The 23,884-nt window shown below is 33.7% G+C and overlaps 5 protein-coding genes across 7 annotated transcripts; 1 reads left to right on the forward strand and 4 right to left on the reverse strand.

The window, feature by feature from the left end:
• Positions 1-687: 687 nt before the first annotated feature.
• On the reverse strand, positions 688-1,555 carry LOC11420195 (kunitz trypsin inhibitor 5). The gene has a single exon (XM_003620121.4). The coding sequence runs from the start codon at positions 1,499-1,501 to the stop codon at positions 890-892; it is 612 nt and encodes a 203-aa protein (XP_003620169.1). The 5' UTR covers positions 1,502-1,555; the 3' UTR covers positions 688-889.
• Positions 1,556-4,515: 2,960 nt separating this feature from the next.
• On the reverse strand, positions 4,516-10,522 carry LOC11416175 (ABC transporter B family member 9). 3 transcript variants are annotated; one of them, XM_024785416.1, is made up of 13 exons: positions 10,268-10,522; positions 9,137-9,191; positions 8,861-9,036; positions 8,321-8,542; positions 7,999-8,237; positions 7,388-7,913; positions 7,009-7,282; positions 6,802-6,910; positions 6,268-6,732; positions 5,947-6,175; positions 5,597-5,863; positions 5,242-5,505; positions 4,516-5,160 (listed from the first exon to the last, which is right to left on the reverse strand). In XM_024785416.1, exons 1-13 carry the CDS (start codon positions 10,520-10,522, stop codon positions 4,516-4,518), a joined length of 3,726 nt encoding a protein of 1,241 aa, XP_024641184.1. The 3 variants fall into 3 exon arrangements, with proteins under 3 accessions (XP_024641184.1, XP_024641183.1, XP_003620170.2); XM_024785415.1 differs by having other exon boundaries at positions 5,947-6,157; positions 6,268-6,910; XM_003620122.2 differs by having other exon boundaries at positions 6,268-6,910.
• A 1,789-nt stretch (positions 10,523-12,311) lies between these two features.
• LOC11419319 (kunitz trypsin inhibitor 5) lies at positions 12,312-13,111 on the reverse strand. The gene has a single exon (XM_003620124.4). The coding sequence runs from the start codon at positions 13,068-13,070 to the stop codon at positions 12,453-12,455; it is 618 nt and encodes a 205-aa protein (XP_003620172.1). The 5' UTR covers positions 13,071-13,111; the 3' UTR covers positions 12,312-12,452.
• Positions 13,112-17,015: 3,904 nt separating this feature from the next.
• On the forward strand, positions 17,016-17,810 carry LOC11418263 (miraculin). The gene has a single exon (XM_003620126.3). It carries the CDS (start codon positions 17,049-17,051, stop codon positions 17,688-17,690), a length of 642 nt encoding a protein of 213 aa, XP_003620174.1. The 5' UTR covers positions 17,016-17,048; the 3' UTR covers positions 17,691-17,810.
• Positions 17,811-20,244: 2,434 nt separating this feature from the next.
• Positions 20,245-21,163, reverse strand: LOC11417671 (miraculin). The gene has a single exon (XM_003620127.3). The coding sequence runs from the start codon at positions 21,112-21,114 to the stop codon at positions 20,473-20,475; it is 642 nt and encodes a 213-aa protein (XP_003620175.1). The 5' UTR covers positions 21,115-21,163; the 3' UTR covers positions 20,245-20,472.
• Positions 21,164-23,884: the final 2,721 nt, after the last annotated feature.

Below are 23,884 nucleotides of genomic sequence, written 5' to 3' on the forward strand. Positions count from 1 at the left end.
CATGTTAGTGTTCAGAAGCTGACATATGTGACTATATTTTCTCAAGTTATTATAGATGTCTAGATGTTAGTGTCTAATGTCTCAGTATATATGCTTCATTTTTTTTATTGGATCTTGCTAACCAGTGTCGTCAGAGCAATGGTTAAGGAAATTATAAATAGAAATTTTTATCGAGTCTTGCTAACCATGTCGTTAGAGCAATGGTTATAAAGTGAATGGGATGTTTAGCAATATAAGTCTTTTATCTTATTGTTGTTGCATGTATTTCATCACTTCTTGGTTTGGTGATTAAGAAATAGTACCTAAGTTTCATTAGAAAATAAAAGACATAACTTGTAGTATAGTTAACATTTTTTTTTTTTGCCTATTTTGGTAAACAATTTAATTAAGTGCTTATAGGAAAATTGGATAAATTTAAAGAACTTTTTGTTTGTGAATACTAAAATAAAGTAAAAGGAATGCAATTGCTCAAGTTAGGTCGATTGTTTCTCTTGTTGAATTTCCATTCTTCCTTCATTCTAAACCATGAAACTAAGAAATATATGTCTTGCCACAAAAATTTATGCCTTTATGAGGTTGGCTCTCTCCTTCTACTTTTGTTTTTACCTTTTGTATTTAATAAAAAAACAAATTGGATAGAGGGAAATTATTATTATTAAAGCGGCACTAATGATCATTTTACAACCATTATCGAGAAGATTTGAATTCAATTATTTAAAAGTCAAACTCTTATCACTGAGCTGACCTGAAATACATACAATAAAGTAGAGCATGGAACAAGTGATAGAAATGGAGATGATCACTGATTAGTGATATTATTCCTTCAACAAAACCATATGATATGCATAATTGCATAACATTTATGAAACTATAGTGTTATTTCACACATTCAAGCCCTTTTAAATACAACCCTAAATGATGGGATTTGATCACTAAGAGCTAAGTGCTTATTTCCCTTATCATCAACAAACAACCCTAGTTCCCTACACAAAGTTTGACATTTGCAAGCTTCAGCAGGACAGAAAGAAAGCACATAATCTTTATCAGCTTTCTCAATCTTAAACCAATTACCAACAGTTGCCATACTTGGATTACCTTCTACACCCCCTGTAGCTAAAAACCACACCCCTGTCAACTCTTTAAGAAGCTTCCAAACTTGTGTTTGAGGACATTTCGTTTTTGTTACAAAGGACTTAATATTGAGATCAGTAGAAGTTAGAATCACACCTTGTTTAGCATTATAAGGTGTGAAAGTAACTGCTTCACCATTCTTTACTTCAAGCTTCTCTTGAACAACATAAAGGGGACATGTTTGGTTGTTTTCACCATGGTTTGCCACTGTTAAACCACCACCTTTACCTCTTATGACTGGTAAAATATAGTATTTCACACCTGTTGTTAATTGTTTTCCTGAAATGTCAAGAACTGGTTCAGGTGCTGCAATAGTTTTGCAAATGAAGGCTAAACAAAGGATGGAAAATGCTAAGAATGAGGTTTTCATTTTTCTCTAAGGATTTAGAAGAATAGATTAGATGAATATTTTTTGTGTATTAATATAGAAAGAGTATGTATCTATTTATAGGACTTAAAAGGTAATGAGTTTTTTGTATTTTAAATTAATTTGCATAAGGGTGGTGACGGGGGACCAAGTTGAGTGGGATTGTGGGGCATGAACAAAAATATATATTATATTAAGAAAGATGCTAAAAGACTTCTAATAATGTGTACATTTTTTTTAGAGGAAGTACTATTTTATCATGATTATCACATGTTAAATAACTATCATAGAGAAATATGTGCATTTCTATGAGATAATGTTGGCCAGTCGGTGGAGAAGATGTACAATAGCATTCTTCAACCTTTTCTCACTTCAATTATAGAGAAGAAAAATAATTAGCAACTATGATGAAGGTACTAGTAAGAAAGTAAAAAAATAAAATTTTATATTTAAAATAAATTTTTTAAATTTTGTAAAAAGTTGAATGTATCCACTTTACACCATTTTTGACATTAAAATGCTGTATGACATCATATAGTCTTAAGAAACATCGAATTTTTATATGGTTGTCAATTTAATATTATTCTTTTCTCTCTATCAAACTAACATTTATACAATTGTCCAAAACATTGTCACATTGTAGTTTTCAAAGATCACTCATCTTTACAATAATATTTTAAAAAACAAACCAAACATCATATTTATGAAATATTTAAATCTTGTATAGGTTGATTTGTCATAATCGTTTTTAAATGTAAAATTACACATATAGTTGCTTAATTTAATTTCTAATAACGATATATAAGTTCTTAATCCCTTTTCACATCATTTTGATATGTTTGCATATCAATTTTCTAGTTTCAATTCTTCAAAAAAAAAAAAAAAATTAAGTTTCAAATTTAAATTCATAAATAAATTTGAAGATTGAGAGCTAAAAATATAAATAAAACTTCAAATTCAAAGTTTAATAATGATATATTCAACACCGCATTATCTCTTTTTTCTCTTTTTTTCATTATACTACTAATATGACTTTTTTATAGGTGTCTATCAAATATTTTTCAAGAAGTTAAGCATGTCGATTAGCATTTTCAAGCGGTGCTACGTACCAACACATGTTAGCCCATTAACCTCACGTGCACATCATATGTCAACAGCCGTGATTCTTTGACTTGTGTTAGATGGAAACAAAATAATAGCTGTCCTAATTAATAGCTAAAATTGGACTCCACAATACATCTGTGACATTGTGGCAAGAATCTCACATATATTGTTTATCCACAATGTGACAAACTACCGTCTAACGAGATTATAACCTTGAATCTAAGATTAGGGAGATTATGGTCAATAATAATTCTATCAAAAGAATAACTTCAAGATTTACTGAAAAAACTTTAGAATGGAGATTAGGACGGGAGTTCAGAATAGAAAGGCTCATTTCAAAATTAAGCACTCTTATAATTTGAAGGAAACTTGCTCTCCAAGTCTTACTTGTTCATATTAAAATTTCAATACATTCTTAATAACATTTTAGAATCATATCCTTATTCTCATTTTGTTGTTAGTAAAGCAAAAAAAATTCAGGTATTATTTTTTACTTCACTAAGTGTTGTTTTCGTGTTTTAAAAATCAGAAACTACTACCAAAGTAATTACCGGGTTGAGTCACGATCAAGTCGCTCTTTTTAAGACGTTTTACGACACTACCTAAGTTTGTGCAAGGTAGACTAACAACTGTGACGCCTCCAAGATAAAATAGCCCAGATCACTGTTCAATTACGTACTGCACATTATGTAATTGTTCGAGAATATACACCTCAAAAACATGGCTTAATTGTTCGATTAAAACCACTCAATATGGTACGTAACCACTCTTATCAAAATTGAAGGGACAGAAAGGAGTAGAAGCAGAAGAAGGACTCGTCAACACAAGTCGAAGGAGGGAGAATAGACGAAAAGCACAGGAATCATCAACTATGAATTTCGGTGTAAAGAATGAGTGGGGGAGCTCTCCTTTTATAGGCTGAGTTCGTAACAAAAAAACGAGTGACTTAAGGATAATGATTAAATTGATTAATTAATTAATTTATCATTTTCAAGTGACAACACAAAAATATATATCATTTGACCCAAGCACAGGAATCATCAACTATGAATTTCGCTGTAAAGAATGAGTGGGGGAGCTCTCCTTTTATAGGCAGAGTTCGTAACAAAAAAACGAGTGACTTAAGGATAACGATTAAATTAATTAATTTATCATTTTCAAGTGACAACACAAAAATATATATCATTTGACCGGCGGCGTCATCGCACGATATATATGTTTTTCTAAACGCTCACCTGTTCACAAAATACCCAAGGACATACCCTTGGAGGTCACCCCACCCTTATATAAACACTTGCTAGTTGGTGTGCCTCACCAATGTGAGACATTTTTAAGTCACGCACACTAATTCTTACATAGTGTTTTTCTATCCAACTTTTCACTAGAATTAACTAGTGTTCCAACACTAAGTGTCTAAACTGTAGAAATTCTAAATATCCAACAATATTCACATATTTCAAAATTATAAGTAAATATTGAGAAACAATGTTATGTGTTAATATGATGGGTTGAGCGTCTGTAATATTATAATCTATGTCTTATATGTTGCAAGCATGTCGAATATTTTGAGCACCAAATTTAGTAAAATGTTCATCAAATTCTAGTTATTAGAAATTATATAACAAGTTATCTAAGCATTTTATAATGATCATTTTCATGGATTTTTATATATGAACTGCATCTAATAGTTGCTTGTATTGTAGCTACTCATAATGCTATCCAATTCCAAATTTGATGTCATAATTGCTAATTGAATTTGAATGTCTCAGATAGGAGTAAAAATAAATAAAGGACTCAATCAATTATTGGTTTAATTTACTAAATATTAAAATGCTGAAATCAACTAGATTTTAGTAACCACTAGGCTCTAATCTCTAAGAAGTTATAAACAGAAAATAGAAAGTAGAAATATCTTATGATGCAGTTGAATGAAGAGCTACTAATGAAGCATAAACACCATGAGTATTGTTCATCAACTCATCATGTCTTCCCTTTTCAGCAACCATCCCATTTTTTATTACTGCTATAGTATCAGCGCCTCGAATTGTTGTAAGACGATGAGCCACGATGACAGTAGTTCTGTTCAAACTCACTCTATCTAGAGCCTCTTGAACTATACGCTCTGACTCGGCATCAAGTGCACTTGTTGCCTCATCAAGCAAAAGTATTTTAGGGTTTTTCAGCATGGCTCTTGCAATCGCAATGCGCTGCTTCTGTCCTCCAGATAGTTGTGTGCCTCTTTCGCCAACAGAAGTGTCATAACCATCAGGAAGAGAACTTATGAAGTTGTGTGCATTGGCTGCGTTCGCTGCTGCTATGATCTCATCCTCCGTAGCACCATCTTCTTTACCATAAGCTATGTTGGCGCGAATGCTTTCGTTGAAAAGAATAGGCTCTTGACCAACCAAACCCATTTGTTGTCTCAACCAGCTTATTCTGAAAGTTTTGATATCCACTCCATCTAGTAATACGCGTCCGGAATTAGGGTCATAAAATCTCTCTAAGAGGCTGATAACTGTTGATTTTCCACTGCCGCTTTCTCCAACCAAAGCAACAGTCTGCAAAGACATACATATATCATCAATTTAAATACATACTTTACACATTCTCAATACTGATTTGTAGAACTAAAAGTTTACCTTTGCAGATGGGATGCTTAGGGTTAAATCTTTGAAAATTTGAATGTCGGGTCTTGTTGGGTAACTAAAGTTGACGTGTTGAAGTTCGATGTTGCCAACGACAGTTTCTTGTGTTACACCATCATTGCTGCTGGAATCAATATCAGGTTTGCTGTCAAGAATGTTAAATATTGAAGCTGCGGAATCTATGGCCTTGTTAGTGTCGGGAAACAATGTAGAAGACTGGGAAACAGACATTGCTGTCATTGTCAAACTAAAGAAAACCTGCATAATTTATTTTGTAAGAACCAGATTAAAGGAAACATTGAGTAAATATAAATTAAGCCAAGTTAGGTGATTGTAAAATCATCTGTACCCTGAAAATTTCTACAAACGTTGCTTTCCTGTGATGCACTAAAATAGATCCTATGTAGAAGATGAAAGCATTTGTGCAATATAGAATTAAAAAAGATAAACCAAATCCTACACCACTAACAAGCCCCGAGCGAACACCTTGTTTCGCTGGTCCAGAACATTTTTTCCCGTACATGTCCATCACCTTTGATTCTGCACAAAATGACGCAACAGTTCTGATGCTACTGACAGCATCACTTGCCACCTGACTTGCCTCTTCATACATAACCTATACAGACGGATTAAAGAAAAAAAAATCTCATGATTTCCGCAAAGTATAATGTAATTGAGAAACCTTCAAGTAAGACTAACCTTGGCATCACCACTAAACCCTTTAAGAAACTTCATTTGAACCATTCCTTGCATAAGAATCAAAGGTGACACAGCCAAAACTATAAAAGCTAGAATCCAATTAGCAGTGAATGCTATAACTAGACCAGCTACCACCGTTGTTATGTTCTGCACCAGGAGGGACAAGCTGTCGCCAACAATACCTTTCACAGTTGATGCGTCAACGGATAACCTTGCACCAACTGCACCACTGCAAGGTGATTCATTTCTTTCAGTTTCATGCGTAGAACTAATAAATTCATCATAAATTTTGTCTTGAAGTAAAATACAATTTGTACATACCTTGAATGTGCTGGATCATCAAACCATCTAATTTCTTGGTGCACAATCTTCGCAAATGTCAATGAACGAATTCTTTCAATAAGTTTTCCACCAGCAGTCCCAAAGAAGTAATTCTTTAGTGGAAAAACTACTAGTGTAACCAAACCTAAACCCACATATACAAGTGACCAAAACCTGGACTCTTTCCTCTGCTGTTCTGGAGGTTTATAAAACATACTAATGACTGCTGAAAACAAGAAGCCAAATATAGGGAACACGACACCATTTACCATTGCAGCAATGGTTCCAAGTAGTATGACAGGAAGCTCCGGCTTGTTCAACTTGGCCAAACGCCATATAGAATTTTTCATTGACATTTTAGGTTTTTCGTTGTTATCAACTTGACCTTGTTCAATATTTGCATCTACTATTTCTCCAGACAACTGGGAATGTCGATGACTCATCGATGAAGTTTGGCTTATTGATCTGACAAAGGAAATTCTCTGAGTTGAAGATCCAGCCATGTGAATATCTATATTTAAATTGTCACCGAACTTATCTACTTCAGAACTTCTGCTACCTTCAGCTTCTTTTTCTCCTTCTTGTAGACGAATAAGTTGAGAATAAGCACCGTGAGGATCCATGGTTAACTCGCTATGAGTTCCTACAAAAAAGGAAGCATGAAAAAGTGAATACAGTATTCCAAAATCTTACAAAATTGGATTCTCATACTAAAAATGTTAGTTCATGTGTATAACCAACCTCTCTCGACGATTTTCCCCTGTTGAACCACTGCGATTGTGTCAGCATGTATGATAGTAGTCAAACGATGCGCAACGACAATAGTAGTCCTTTTTAATATAATTTTTTCTAATGCTTCTTGAACAATATGTTCAGACTCAGCATCCAACGCACTTGTTGCTTCATCAAGAAGAAGAATTTTAGGGTTCTTCAATATTGCCCTAGCAATTGCAATTCTTTGCTTTTGCCCTCCAGAAAGTTGAGTCCCATTTTGCCCTGCCATTGTATCAAGACCCTGCAAATACAATATATACCGCATCATTCAAAACATAAGAATCACATTCTGCAATATTTAATACGATTCAAATTAGTCAAAACACAAGAATTTATACACACACACCTGAGGCAGCCTGTCGATGAAGTTTTTGGCATTAGCAAGTGTTATTGCTGTTGTTATCTCCTCATCAGTTGCACCTTCTTTCCCATATGCTATGTTCTCTCGGATAGAAGTAGTAAACAAGATAGGTTCTTGACTAACTAGTCCAATCTGTTCTCGTATCCATCTAAGTTGCAAGTTCTTCAAATTCACACCATCTATAAGTACTTCTCCAGCATTAGGGTCATAGAATCTTTCCAGTAAACTGATTACAGTAGACTTCCCACTTCCACTTTGACCGACCAAAGCAGTAGTTGTGCCACTTGGAACAAACAATGAGAATCCAGCAAAGATCTCCACATCTGGTCTTGCAGGGTATCTGAAGTGAACATCTCTGAGTTCAATATCTCCCTTTATATCTTCCAACACAAGACCACTGGTATCATATGCATCGATTTTTGGCTTTCTTTTAATCGTCTCAAACATTTTATATGCTGCTGCTTTGCCTGCAGCAAATGCATGTAAGCTTGGGGATGTCTGACCTAATGACCTGTCCATCAATGAAAATTCATAACAAAAAAATCATATGCCTAAACAATGCAATTTATTCAATCAGGTACCAATGTCTCACTTACATTGAACCAGTCACAAGAGCTATGACCACAGTCATGACCGTTCCGCCATTATATCCTTTCGCAATCACTAGCTTGGAACCATACCACATGGCAAGTCCGTAAGAGCAGAAGATAATAAGGAGAAGCGTTCCCATTCCTATCCCTGATGCTATGCTTTGTTGAACCATTGCAGTATAAGCAATTTTTATCTTGCTATTATACTTCTCTATGGCTTTTTTCTCACCAGTAAAAGATGCAACCTGATGAATTTTCAAAATTAAAGGTAAAAAATACAAACTGAAATTAATCATTCAATATTTCTGAACTGATGCAAATTTCTTACTGTTCTCATGGATCCAACTGTTTGATTAGCAACATTTCCTGCTTCTGCATAAGCAACTTGTCCGCGAATTGCCATTTTAGCCATCACCATAGCCATGAAAGCACCGGCAACAACAATACAAGGTACACATGCGAGTAAGACTAGAGCTAAGCGCCATCCTTTTATAAATGCAATTACAAAGCCACCAAAAAAAGTTGAACCAAGTTGAAGAAACTTCCCAACCTGTCAGAATTAAAATTAGATTAACATCCATCGTGTTGACCAGTAACTTCAAGTAAAAATTCCCGACATTGCAAAAGTTAATAAGTTACTTGAAAAACAAGTTACTTCACTATTTACACAAAATTGGAGTTTTTCATAAGGTTTCTTGCAAAACAAGTTACTAAGTACATTAAAATGTATAGGTCACTTCACTTCCACAGTAAAACTTGTAAAAACATTTACACTGACAATTAATCTTCCACAGTGAAAACTTGTACAAACATTTATACTAACAATTAATGAATGTGATTGTATACTAAAAGAGGAAGATTTATATACCTTTTCTCCCATAGCTTCTTGAATGAGAATTGTGTCACCAGACATTCTACTAATTACCTCTCCTGTGTTTGTTTCAGTGTCAAAGAATGCAATATCCTGCTTTAATATGGTTTTCAAGTACAAACTACGAATCCTCGCAGATTGTCTTTCTCCTGTCACCATCCAACATGATACCTCTGCAGCATGCAACAAAGTCACCCTCATTATCAGAATGAATGCAATAATTAGTCTCGAACACAATAAATAAGCAAACAAAGTAAAAAAGTGTGGTCTTACGTAGAAATGATGTTATTCCAGACCCAATAGCCAGGTAAACAAATAGCAATGATACCTGAAATTTGAACTGTGTTAAAGAATGTTTAATATTATGGTAATTAGTGCATGCTATGATAGATCCATTTTGGTAACAAGTATTCTTTTGTGTGTCTTAAATCTGGTTACGTATTGTTCCAATCGAGATTGAAACTCGAGTTTTTCAAGCGATTAAGCAGTTATCAGAAAAATAAACCTATATTGGTGAATTAGATAATTTCATAGAGTGAAATTGTCACATACTCACATAGTAAAAGAAAAGTGTTAATAGCTAATATATTTACTATGTGTGCATTTAAAAATATACTTAGGGTGTTTATGCATGTATGATTTTGAAACAAATTAAATTTTAATCATATCAATTCGTATATAATTCTAACTGTGCATATCTCATTAACTTTATAACCTAATGTATAATTAAAGAAAAATAGTAATAGAACAATAAATATTTGGTAACACTAGATGAGTGTCAAAATGTACACAACAAAAAGATGTGTAAAAATGAAAAAAATAAAATTAGTAAAGATGAATAACGTACTTTAATTTAAAATGCATGAACTTACGCTTTAAAGAAGAGTGCCTAAAAAAAGGAAAAAATAGCCTTGTTTATTTTTTGACGAAAGCATGCCCTTTTGTTGTATAACTAATTTTGGTTCAGATTTAGAGTAAATTCAATTGATTATTCAAATCAATTTGAACTATTTTTTTGGTATAAAAAAATCAATTCAAACTAATTTAATTAGTTTGTTTTGAATTACTATAACTTTATCATGTTAGTTTGCATATCTGCTATCGATCCATTAATGCGAAAACAAACTATTATAGGCCCCTTCAATGAATATGTGTTTTCATGATTGCTAATTTTGTACTCGTCTACAGTCTCAATCAAACTCCGGATAACCAAGACCGTTAACCTTAGAACCGATCTCAACCGGTAAAGTATCGGGGAATCGAACTCAATCTTTATAATTCCATTAATTTGGCTTCACTCTCTTGATAAATTATTAACTTGCAAAAGTTCCAAGAATATACATGCATGTTAATTTGCACTAAAAAAAATACAAAGCAAAAATGATGCAATATATTTATAAAAACCTTGGAAACTTGATTGAGAACTTCTGATTGATTAGAGGAACCAAAAGCATTGATGACTTTCCCAAGAAGAAGTGTCATGAGAGGACTTGCAAATCCATTAGCCATGGCAGAAATAGTGCCAATGATCATCAAAGTTACGTCAAGACGATCAGCAAAACTAAAGAGCTTGTAGAATGGAACTATTTGGTTGGCTTTGTTAACATGTTGTTGGGTAGATGATGAAGAATTTTCATGTACCTCAGTGTTATCTGCCATCAGTGTTTAAACCCTAGATTGAATCTCAAAGTAGTAAATGAAAGTGTGTTAGACTTGCATGTGAAACTAACTCTATATAATATAGGTCAAGTCTCGTGAAAATAGGGATACAGTTTTTTTGTTTCTTGAGTAATACACTTAAAGAATTTTGTTCATCAAGAAAAAGAATACTCTCCGTTTATTGCTCAATTGACAAAAATAAATAAATAAATAAAGTACAGCTCTTTTTTTTTTTTTTTCTTTCGCACCGGTTACCGACCTACCAAAGGTGGACGACTGATTCGGCTCATGCGTAGAGGCATGCGCACTGGCCAAACGTTGTTCCCCTGGAAATCGAACCCGGTATTCCCTGGGTACGTCCTTGGAAGGAGCTCATTGCCACTAGAGCCCAAACAACTTGGTTAGTTGAGCTCCTTTTCTTTTTCGTAAGATTTACTGCTCATTTATTAGATGTGTAATTGCTAAACAAACCAAAAAAAAAACTTTGACACAAATACAGCGAACAATGTTTTTTTTTTCCTTCCATTTTATTTTATTTTTTACATTTTATTAAAGGTGAATTTTAGGATGATGGTTCAATCAAGTTCCTCACCAATGAAGCACCAAAAACTCTTCATTAGATCGAATCAATGGTCCAAATTATTTGAAAATAAATATAAGAACATTTATTCCATTCTACACACAACCCTACCCTTGTTTCTTTCCCATTTGCATCATTTTCAATTCATCACAAATATGCAAATGCTTGTTGAAAGTTATATGGAAGCCGTGATGATTAAAAATTAGCCCTACCATATGGTGCAATTGAATGATGATTATTGTTTTTCTGTTTTTATAACTTAAACAAATATTATAAAAAGATAGTATTATAACAAATATTGTTCAAGATCTATTGAGATATGTAGGTTTCAAGTTGTGGTGTTTGCTTACACTCCGGTACTTTATACTTGAAAGAGCTTTTATGCTTTCTGCTTTATTTTGGGAGCTATTAACACTTGAAATTTGATATCGCATTGGCGGTCGATCCATTCGTCAGTTTTAAACTTAACTATTCTTCGCAGATGTTCACTCTTCATATTTTTTGTAACTTGATTTCGTGCATGTACGTAAGTTCGCTAGGTTGCACCCGTGATTAATAAATTTTGTTAGGATATATTAGGGTTGGTCCACTTGATCTATTTTATAACAATCTATTCCCATTTAGGTTGTACCTCAGTCAGATCTAATATCCCCCAATGTCTGTATTTTTTCTCTTTATTTAATATAATTTTCCTTTTGCTTAAAAAAATTAAAAAATCTCACCCAAAAAGGGCATCCCCTTTGTATATTTTTATTGATTATATATGTGTAAGTTATAAACTTTTAATATATCCTAATATTGCAACTAATAAAACACATCAAGCACTATAGCCCAATGGTTCATGAGTTATTCTTTATAGTCTGTGTCACGAATTCAATTTCGTCGAAAAAAATGACAAAAGCAGGGATTTATTTATTTTTTATCCAGGGTTTGAACCGCAAAGACAATGAGTTGAACCCAAAGAAAAACTAAAGATTTAAACTAAACTCAACTAAAGATTTATCCAGGGTTTGACAAAAGCAAGGATATATTATGCATTTACTCGAAAAGAAAAACTAAATTCATGGGGACAAAAAAACAAAGATTTAAATCCAAAGACAATGAGTTAGGAAAACATGCACTTGACCACTAAGTCAGTCAATACATCACGTCTGATTATATTTTCAAAGTCAAGATATATAATATAAAATTTAGACTTTGAATGTAAAAAAAAAAAAAAAAAAGGTTTCATAGCCACACCAAACCTTAGAAAGGCCACCCCTGATCACTAATCAGTGAGATTATTCCATAAATAAAACCATATGATATGCATAAGTGCATAACATTTATGATATTCTAGTGTTGTTTCCCTTAAGCCCTCTTAAACACAACCCTAAATGAAGGAACTTGATCACTAAGAGCCAAGTGTTTTTTCCCATGATCATAAACATATAACCCTAGTTCCCTACACAAAGTTTGACATTTACACACTGAAGGACAAAATGAAAACACATAATCTTTATCAGCTTTCTCAATCTTAAACCAATTAAAAATTGTGTCAAACCCCGGATTACCTTCTACACCTCCTGTAGCCAAAAACCACACCCCCGACAACACTTTATTAAGCTTCCAAACTTGTGATTGAGCACATGTAGTTTTTGTTACATAGGATTTAATATTGAGATCAGTTGAGGTTAAAATCACACCTTTCTTAGCATTATAAGGTGTGAAAGTAACTGCTTGACCATTTTTTACTTCAAGCTTCTCTTGAAGAACATAAAGGGGACATGTGTTATTGTTACCGTTGAGGTTGTTTTCATTTACAACTGTTAACCCACCACCTTTGCCTCTTATGACTGGTAAAATATAGTATTTCACACCTGTTGTTACTTTCTTGCCTGAGATGTCAAGAACTGGTTCAGGTGCTGCAAAGGTTTTGCAAATGAAGGCTAAAAAGATGATGGAAAATGCTAAGAATGAGGTTTTCATGTTTCTCTATGGAATTAGAAGAATAGATTTAGATGAATGATTATAGAAAGAGTATGTCCCTATTTATAGGACTTAAATGGAATATAAGTTTTGTGTGCTTTAGGGTCGATTTTTGTTAGTAGTGGTCGGGTTTAAACATCAGACCTTGCATATATTATGCATTGTTTATACTAACTGAGTTAAGCTCACGAGGACATTGCTTTAGGGTCGATTGACAGAGGTACTATTGTGGGACATGAAAACAAGCAATATATCAATATTTTCTCTCTATATAATTGAAGTGAGAAAAAAGTTTCAAGAATGTCATCAATCATATCATTATGCAATCGTATATTTTTCAACCGACTGGCCAACTATATCTCATAGAAATGTGCAATTGCCTTATCAGAGTTACTTAAGCCATGATAAATATTTAACACTATTTATGGAGATATGTTTATACTAAAAATCTTGAATATTTAATTTCAAAATTTGATCTGGTGATAAAAGACATGTCTTGAATTCAACATTTCGAATTCGAGCTCCACTAATCCTCTGAAATTTAAATGTTAATATTTTTATAAGTTTTTTGATTCATTACGTCCAAACTCTAAATTATTTTTATCCAAATAATTTTGAACCATTGTTTTATAGTTTTTAAATATTATTTAAGCCATGGAAAAAGGTTTTTTTTTCGTGTTGTTCACAAGTTCATTTCTGCTGCATAGTTTATTGGCAAAAAAATACATTTCTAAAAGCATGTGATTTAAATTACTTTAAATATGGGACCAGTGAATTGATCTGATAAAAGTTTTAGCCATATATATCCAAGAAAAGTGGTGGTGGGTTAATTGCAAGCAGTAGTCACATGTTTTCCCATAAGCCTCATTGCGCGTGACAGCCATGATAATTGACTTTGCCATTTGTTTTTTTTTTTTTTTGGGTGTCATGATTAAAAACTAGAAAATTATAAACATAAATACATCCACAATAACATAATTTCAGCTTGGTTGAAACTCAAATTATAAAGATATGACTAAATATCTCAATGACTTTCAGTTTGATATTGGGGTTTTAGGTGGAGCAAAGGTCACTTTGCATAGTGCTAAGAGAGTGTTGAGCTTGTGACATGAAGATGGTTTTTTACTATGCCCACAATAGATTTTTCGAATCCCTACAACTTGGTAGACAAGTCGGCACTACTACGTGAGGTGAGATTGAGATGTCCATCTACTTCTTTATGGTTGAGTTTCTTTATGGATAGGCAACGAGATTATACCTTGGATTTGCTCTTATGTTGCACCCCCTTATTCATCAGATCAGATATAGTTGCAAGCTTCTTCTTCATGCTTGGTATCTTAATGATGAGACTCTTATAGGGGATTCAGAGAAGGTGGCTAAATCTCTAGACATCATTCGGGTTTCTAGGCCAGAATTGGGTCTTGAATTGAATATTCGTAAGACTGAGATCTTTTTGCCTTCATGTGATGGTAATAAGCATCCGGGGATTTTTTCCTTTTGGATATTGGGAGGCGGGACATTAGGGGTAAAATTGCTCGGAAGGGTTGTTAGTCGAGATACATGTTTTATCGAGGGGCTTGCCATGAAGAGAACTTTAAAGGCTACTGAGTTAATGCATCTTCTTCCACAGTTATGAGATCCTCAGAGTGAGCTTCTTCTACTTCAATCGTGCAAGGGTATCGCCAAAGTTTTCTTTGGCCTAAGGACGTGCCAGCCGATTCACATGGAGGAAGCGGCTATGTTTTTTTGATAAAGAGTTGCGTGGAGTGGTTGAGGACATTGTGGTTGGTGGAGGTCCTTTCTTTAAGAACCTTCAATGGAGGTTGCCTTCCATACCTATTAGGTTTGGGGGGGGGGAGATTTTTTTTAAGCAGTAGAGGCTTCCTCATACACGTTTATGGCTTCTAGGGCACAATTATTGCTGCTATATAAGATCATATTTTGAGAGATAGTAGGATAAGTGATATGGACACAATCTTTGATATTGTTTTAAATGATCTTTGTGGTACAATTCTAGATTTTGACATTTAGCATTTTTACTTGCAAGGACATCGTCCATCCTAAAGCACAACATATTTTGGTGAGTGCCCTTTTTAGTAAAATAAAATCAAGATATGGAAGTTAAGTTTGACATGACCTCTAGACAGAAGGCCGTTTTGGGGTGTTTGCAAGCAGCACATGCTCAGGATTTTCTTCTAGCTATCCTGATTGATGGGTTAGGTCAGCATATTTCGCAAGTGAAGTATCATATTATCCTTAGATATCGCCTTATGATTCCTCTATTTTCTATTAATGAGGCGTGCCATGTTTCTCGTAAGGCATGCCTGGATACTTGTGGGGAGCATGTAGTTCATTGTAAGTAGCTTCCTAGCTTTAAGTACACACATAACTTTGTTAGGGATGCCATTTATGATATATTAAGGCGCGGGAATATCAGCGAAGAAGGAGGGCTTTTGAACTTCTGGATTGACCCACTAGATAGAAGTTCGACACTTAGGCCTGCAGATGTTATGGTGTGCAGATGGGTAGGAGGAAAACATGCATGTGTGGACTTGATCGAGGTTTTACCACTCGATTAGTGGTCGGGGCTTTTACGGTAGGACAAACAATCATAAAAGATGTGTCAAGCAAAGCTGCCAAACATGAGAAAACGTGTTCTAACAATCAACATGCTCTTATACCATTTGCTTTTGACACTTCTGACTTCCTAGCACCAGAGATCGTTGACCTTCTACATATGGTTCAAAGGGTCATGCACATCAATGTCATGACTCCTAGGTCCATGAATGTTGTGTTTACAAGGATTGATTTTTCTATCCAAAATGGCCTAGCAGTGCAGCTTGTTGCCCACTTGTCTTTTATTCATGCGCAATTAATCATTGATATATAAAATGAATGAAAATATATTATTCGGTAAAAAAAAAATTATAATATTAGGCCATTTTTACTATTGTTGGTGCTTTTAGTTTAAAGTCAAAGTATTTAACATTTGTAACTTATAATTTAAGAGACCAATATGAAACAAAAAAACTTATTATATGTTTCATTCTACTTTGACAAAAACTATTTTTGAATGAATTGATTTTTTAAAATTGATTCTTATTAAAAATGAGTTGTTGAAAAAGTGATTTATGTTTGGATATATTTATGTAAAAGTGAATTGAATTAAAAATTTATGTTAGAATCAATTCTAAAATCATAAGTTACAAATAGAAGCTTCAAGTAGACATCGTTTAAATTTATGTACAATTTTAGAATCAAAAGCTATAAATAGTAGCTTTAAATAGACATCATTTAAGTAGACATAGTTTAATTTTGTGTGAATCAATTGTTAGTGAGTTGAATTATTTGATTTTATTTGTGTTTCTGCACGTCGTTTAATTAAACGTTAGTTTTTCTTTTCAGTGGTTTAAGCATCTTGTAATCCAAAAAAGAAGAAAAAACCTTTGTCATGTTCTGCATATGATATAAGTCTGGCTAGTGGCTATGCACCTGTTGTGTCATGCACCCCAAAAAATGAAATTATATTTATTCAATTATATATACCAAATGTACTTGCTTGTTTACTAGATACTTAGATAGACCGTTTAATAAGTCTGGCTATCATTCCTTTGGTTAGTTTTCTTCAAACTCAATATACTGCATTCATATCAATTATATTATATTCAAAATAGACTCTCCAAATATTATAATTAATTGAAAGTCATCAAAGGCTAATAATATAAAGAAATAACCCTTCAAAGGGCCAATTGTATTCATATCAAAAGGGTTTGTGCTCTTGGTGACAACATGCCAATTGTATTGCATATTGGTCAAAAGTTTGGCCTTAATTAAAAGTGTGGAAATTGTTTAGGTTACCCATAGATAAGAAAATGTAAGTACGTACTTCCCTCTATAAATTGATATTCTTCAAATTGCCATAAACTTCATCCATCACAAACCAAACTTAATTACAAATTACTTAAAGCATACAGAACAATGAAAAACACATTGCTAGCATTTTTCTTTCTCTTTACCTTCTTAAGCTCACAACCACTTCTTGGAGCAGCTGAAGCTTCAAATGAACAAGTGGTTGACACATTAGGCAAGAAACTCCGAGCTGATGCTAATTACTATATTATCCCGGTTCCCATATACAAATGTGGACCTTATGGTAAATGTAGAAGCAGTGGTTCAAGTCTTGCCCTAGCAAGTAATGGAAAAACTTGCCCTCTTGATGTTGTGGTTGTTGATAGATATCAAGCTTTGCCACTTACTTTTATCCCTGTTAACCCTAAGAAGGGTGTTATTCGTGTGTCTACTGATTTAAACATCAAATTCTCATCTCGTGCTACTTGTCTACACCATTCCATGGTGTGGAAGCTTGATCGTTTTAATGTATCTAAGAGACAATGGTTTATTACTATTGGTGGTGTTGCTGGAAATCCGGGATGGGAAACCATTAATAATTGGTTCAAGATTGAGAAGTATGGTGATGCTTATAAGTTGGTGTTTTGCCCTAGTGTGGTGCAGTCTTTCAAGCATATGTGTAAGGATGTTGGAGTATTTGTTGATGAAAATGGAAATAAGCGTTTGGCTTTAAGCGATGTTCCCCTTAAAGTTAAATTTCAACAAGCTTGATGAAAGCCTCTCTAATATAATGCATAAATAGATATGAAAACATGCATTTCTCTTTAAATAATGTTTATTTGGATCCTCAAAGTCAGGCTTCCTTATTACATACAAATAAAATAAATAAACTTATTAATGTTTATCATCCTATAGCACTTGGTTAATTGTTCAAAATTGAGCCTATAATATACACGACGTATGAAAAATGAACTTCTAAAATAAAAACATATATTTTATGAGATTCTTCTTGTTTTTGACACAATAATATATGTGTAGTTAAAAAAGTGACCTAGAGGTTTAATTTTATCCACACGTGTTTAGGACTTTAAAATAGGCATGGCAATGGGGCGGGGTGTGGAGGAGATTTACTTTCCCTGTCCCCATACCCTACTCCCATATAGTTACTTGTTACCCTACTCATACCTAGCGTGGATGAGAAATCGAATCTCATCCCCTTCCCCGACGGGTTCGGGTCTCCCCGCCCCATCCCTATCACCGCAATGGATAATTTTTTTTTAGCTCCGAGCACAATTTTGTAATGCATTATCCAACAAAGAGATGTTGGTGATCGATGATTATGGTCTCCCTGCCCCATCCCCATCACCGCAGTGGATAATTTTTTTTAGCTTCGATCGCAATGTTGTAATGCATTATCCAACAAAGAGATGTTGGCGATTGATGATTATGGTAAAGGAGAAGAAAGAGGCCGAGAGTGTGAGATATCGAAGGAGAAAAGAGAGAACTATTAATGCAGTACGGAAGCGTAGGGTTAGCAGGCGCTAAACCTAGATAGAAAAAAACAAGTTTGCAAGCGACAAACTTGTGAAAATAGGGTTACAAGCGACAAACCTATCAAAATAAAGGTTTCCGGAATCCACTAGAATTGAGAGAAAAGTCTCGAATATTATTAATGAATAAAAAGTGTTTGTCTTAGGCTGCATAAGTTCTGCTTATATAGTGATTGAAATAACAAACCCGTGGGCCGAAATAATAATAGAAAGTTTTAGAAAATTACTAAGATTTGGCTAAAAAATAAATACTACTAAATTACTAATAAAACCCTCCTACATCAACTATGATAAGTGATTGTCATCTGAAAGATTGAGAATCTGACTGTATAAGTGAAATGATATAGGGTTTGGGTTTCTATTTATATAGATAAGGGGTAAAAAAAAAATGATTTTCTACATTCGGGACGGGTTTGGGTATGAGTTTGGGATGGGTACCTATATCTCCGTTACCCGTCTCATGCCCATGTTTGAAAATCGGGAAAAACCCAAACTCATATCCAAACCCAATCAAAACGGAGAAAACTCATCAAATTGAGTTTGATTCGAGCGAGTACCCGCGGATATGGGTTTTGTTGCCATGCCTACTTTAAAACATGGCTTTACACAACAAATTATATTTTTCCGAGTAGGGACAAATTAATTATGAATTTTTTAAACAATTCATAATTAATTTGTCTCATTTAAATACTCATAAATTTTATGGTTAATGTTTTATGATATTTTAACCATGCCTACAAAATTGGAGAACAAAATTTGACGTGTGAGTTTACGCTTACTCGAAACAAAATTACAATTTTACACATTTTTGGTTGTAAATTACGATAAAACGAAACATCTTCGAAATGCTATGAAACTTTGCATTTCCATTTTATGCATTTTTATAGATGTCTCTACAAGTATCCAACTTAAAATTCGATCTTTAGGTCAAGATTTTCGTTGTTTTGTATGTTGAAATTTTTACTCTTAGAAATTCATAATAAGTTCTAATATTTTGTATAAAGCCATATTTTAATGTCCTAAACATGTCTAAAAAAATCATGAAAAAATTTAACATATGTTACTTTTTTTGAATTCGTGTATAAAAAATAATCAGAATCTCAAAGTACAAAGATAGAATATGTATTTTTCATTTATTTTAGAAAGTCATTTTTTCAAACTTGGCTTATTTTTTCAGGTTTCGTTGCTTCTTCTCCTAAAACTTATATGTTACTCTTTTCTATCTAGGTTTAGCGCTTGCTAACCCTACGCTTCCGTACTGCGTCAATAGTTCTCTCTTTTCTCCTTTGATATCTCACACTCTCGGCCTCTTTCTTCTCCTTTACCATAATCATCGATCGCCAACATCTCTTTGTTGGATAATGCATTACAACATTGCGCTCGAAGCTAAAAAAAATTATCCACTGCGGTGATGGGATGGGGCAGGGAGACCATAATCATCGATCACCAACATCTCTTTGTTGGATAATGCATTACAAAATTGTGCTCGGAGCTAAAAAAAAAATTATCCATTGCGGTGATAGGGATGGGGCGGGGAGACCCGAACCCGTCGGGGAAGGGGATGAGATTCGATTTCTCATCCACGCTAGGTATGAGTAGGGTAACAAGTAACTATATGGGAGTAGGGTATGGGGACAGGGAAAGTAAAACTCCTCCACACCCCGCCCCATTGCCATGCCTATTTTAAAGTCCTAAACACGTGTGGATAAAATTAAACCTCTAGGTCATTTTTTTAACTACGCATATATTATTGTGTCAAAAACAAAAAGAATCTCATAAAATATATGTTTTTATTTTACAAGTTCATTTTTCATACGTCGTGTATATTATAGGCTCAATTTTGAACAATTAACCAAGTGCTATAGGATGATAAACATTAATAAGTTTATTTATTTTATTTGTTTGTAATAAGGAAGCCTAACTTTGAGGATCCCAATAAACATTATTGAAAGAGAAATGCATGTTTTCATATCTATTTATGCATTATATTAGAGAGGCTTTCATCAAGCTTGTTGAAATTTAACTTTAAGGGGAACATCGCTTAAAGCCAAACGCTTATTTCCATTTTCATCAACAAATACTCCAACATCCTTACACATATGCTTGAAAGACTGCACCACACTAGGGCAAAACACCAACTTATAAGCATCACCATACTTCTCAATCTTGAACCAATTATTAATGGTTTCCCATCCCGGATTTCCAGCAACACCACCAATAGTAATAAACCATTGTCTCTTAGATACATTAAAACGATCAAGCTTCCACACCATGGAATGGTGTAGACAAGTAGCACGAGATGAGAATTTGATGTTTAAATCAGTAGACACACGAATAACACCCTTCTTAGGGTTAACAGGGATAAAAGTAAGTGGCAAAGCTTGATATCTATCAACAACCACAACATCAAGAGGGCAAGTTTTTCCAATACTTGCTAGGGCAAGACTTGAACCACTGCTTCTACATTTACCATAAGGTCCACATTTGTATATGGGAACCGGGATAATATAGTAATTAGCATCAGCTCGGAGTTTCTTGCCTAATGTGTCAACCACTTGTTCATTTGAAGCTTCAGCTGCTCCAAGAAGTGGTTGTGAGCTTAAGAAGGTAAAGAGAAAGAAAAATGCTAGCAATGTGTTTTTCATTGTTCTGTATGCTTTAAGTAATTTGTAATTAAGTTTGGTTTGTGATGGATGAAGTTTATGGCAGTTGAAGGATATCAATTTATAGAGGATAGTACGTGCTTAATTTTTCTTATCTATGGGTAACCTAAAAAAATTTCACTTTTAATTAAGGCCAAACTTTTGACCAATATGCAATACAATTGGCATGTTGTCACCAAGAGCACAAACCCTTTTGATATGAATACAATTGGCCCTTTGAAGGGTTATTTCTTTATATTATTATCCTTTGATGACTTTCAATTAATTATAATATTTGGAGAGTCTATTTTGAATATAATATAATTGATATGAATGCAGTATATTGATTTTGAAGAAAACTAAACAAAGGAATAATAGCCAGACTTATTAAACGGTCTAAGTATCTAGTAAACAAGCAAGTACATTTGAAAGTTTTTTTCTTCTTTTTTGGATTACAAGATGCTTAAACCGCTGAAAAGAAAAACTACTCCCTCCGTCCCAAATTGTATGTCGTTTTAAGGAAAAAAATTTGTCCCAAATTATATGTCGCTTTAAAATACCAATGCAACATTAATGTTACTTTTCCTATTATAACCTTAATTATTTATTACTTTCTCTTCTTTCAATTCTTTCATTTATCTTTCCCAATTATTCATTAAGGACAATTTTGTAAAACAACTCATAATATCTTTTTTCCACACAATATTAATTGCATTTCTTAATATGTGTGAAATGCCCAAAACATCATACAATTTAGGACGGAGGGAGTAACGTTTAATTAAACGACGTGTAGATAACACAAATAAAATCAAATAATTCAACTCACTAATTGATTCACACAAAATTAAACTATGTCTACTTAAATGATGTCTATTTAAACTATATATATATATATGAATCTCTTTCTTCTCTATTGCTCACGGCTCACCATCAAGTTCACAACTACTCCTTTCACCATGATCTTTTCTCCAAAATTCTCTCGCGATTCCAGAAGAGAAGAGAAGTGTGGAATCTGAATTTCAGAAGAGAAGAGAAGCAGCGTGTACAAGAGAGAAGATGAAGGTTAAGAATTTAGGATAGCACATGATGTTTGTTTTAAGAACAGTCTAATCTCAACCGTTGATATTAATTTAATTTAATCTAATGGTTAGCATTTAACCCTCTCACCTCTCATTTTAAAAGCCCTTTCACTTGAAATGCCCTCTATATATATATAAACTCGCACGCCTGCTTAGTGTAGCATTAACTTTTAATGCTATTTCTCACATCAAAAATATTGAAAGTTGAAACACAGAAGGCATGTGTAGCAGGTGTTAATTGAAAAATGAAGCATACTGAATTACATGACTTCCTTCAGATTGACGTAGTCGACTATATTATGGTTGTGGCTTGGATGGAAGTGGCAGTACCTAGTCCGGCCGGGTCTCGGATTTTTCTGAGCGGTTTAGGAAACTTTATTTCCTCTTCCTTGTATTTAATGTTAGCATATTCAAGTAGGATGTTTTCCTTCAGATTCGCGTAGGTCGAGCGGCTTATCTGGCCCAAACTTGTCCGTTCAACCTTCTCGCTTTTCTTTGGCGGCTCTTCCTTTCTCTTCGTAGACATATATTACTCATCAAGGAACTGATTTCAACATTCAGAATCCTTATCATGCAGAATTTTGCTCCAAGAATTGGCTTTTTAGTCTACATAAACCAGAAACTAGTGAAGCAAACATTTTTTTAATAAGAAAAATATTATTAATTATAGATATAGAATTTAACGATTATGGTTGTCGGTTAAAACTTTCATGCCCTCTAAAAATGAAGTTTCTAAACCAAACAAGATCACCTCGCTGACATCCTTATGTAAAGGATTGTGGCTGGGACTACTGCTACCATCACTACCCATCAAATGGTCAGTTAGGAAGGTTCCACGACGACAAGTAAAGGACATATAGCATCATCGAGCAGTCACCATATAAAACTGTTACTAGACTAACAACGAGGGAAGCAATGACAAAGCAAACAGGTTCAAGTTTCTCAAGCAAATACATAGTGCAGAAACTATGAATACTGAGACAAATTTAATGTTTCAGATTTCTACTCAACCTACTCCTCTGCTGCTCTTGGATCATCAAAGATTAGTAACATTGTTTTTTTTATAGCCTAAACATATTTCAGTAGAAAACAATTGGTGTATGAAAAATATATAGAAAACTGTTGGAGATATATCTGAGCCACAGAGGTGACACAGGTTCCTACAAAGGCCCTCAAATTGTTAAAAGTATCCAAATAATAGGATTTTAGTTTTAGGCATTGAAGGAAAGAAACAGTGAACAGAAACTGAAAAATGAGAAAATATCTCGAATAGGTGCCACTTGATCAACACACCCTCTGGAATTGTGAAGAACCATACTGGTTTCCTGATTCCTTCACTTTTCTATGCAAAATGTTTAATCAATAATACCAGGATTCAAGCGAAACAAAATGGATCGATTACAGTGAAGAGTGAAGGCTTAAAGTTTTTTCTTAAAACCAAATTTGTACACTATTTTCTAAATCTACTCATCTTTTGTGTGCTGATAGATTTCTCAAATTCTAGGAATTAGTTTACTTGAATAAGAAGCAAGCATAAGCAATATTTAATAACTTATCATGTTGTTGCTGGCCTAGAAGTCTAAGTGTGCCGCTGAGGCCATCAACTAAAATACATATTTCAAAAAATGATAATACATGTATTTATTTATTTTTATATCATAATACATGTATTTTTAAAAGGTGAATTATGAACC

Source organism: Medicago truncatula, chromosome 6 (genome assembly GCF_003473485.1).
Source record: "Medicago truncatula cultivar Jemalong A17 chromosome 6, MtrunA17r5.0-ANR, whole genome shotgun sequence".
Lineage (NCBI taxonomy): Eukaryota > Viridiplantae > Streptophyta > Magnoliopsida > Fabales > Fabaceae > Medicago > Medicago truncatula.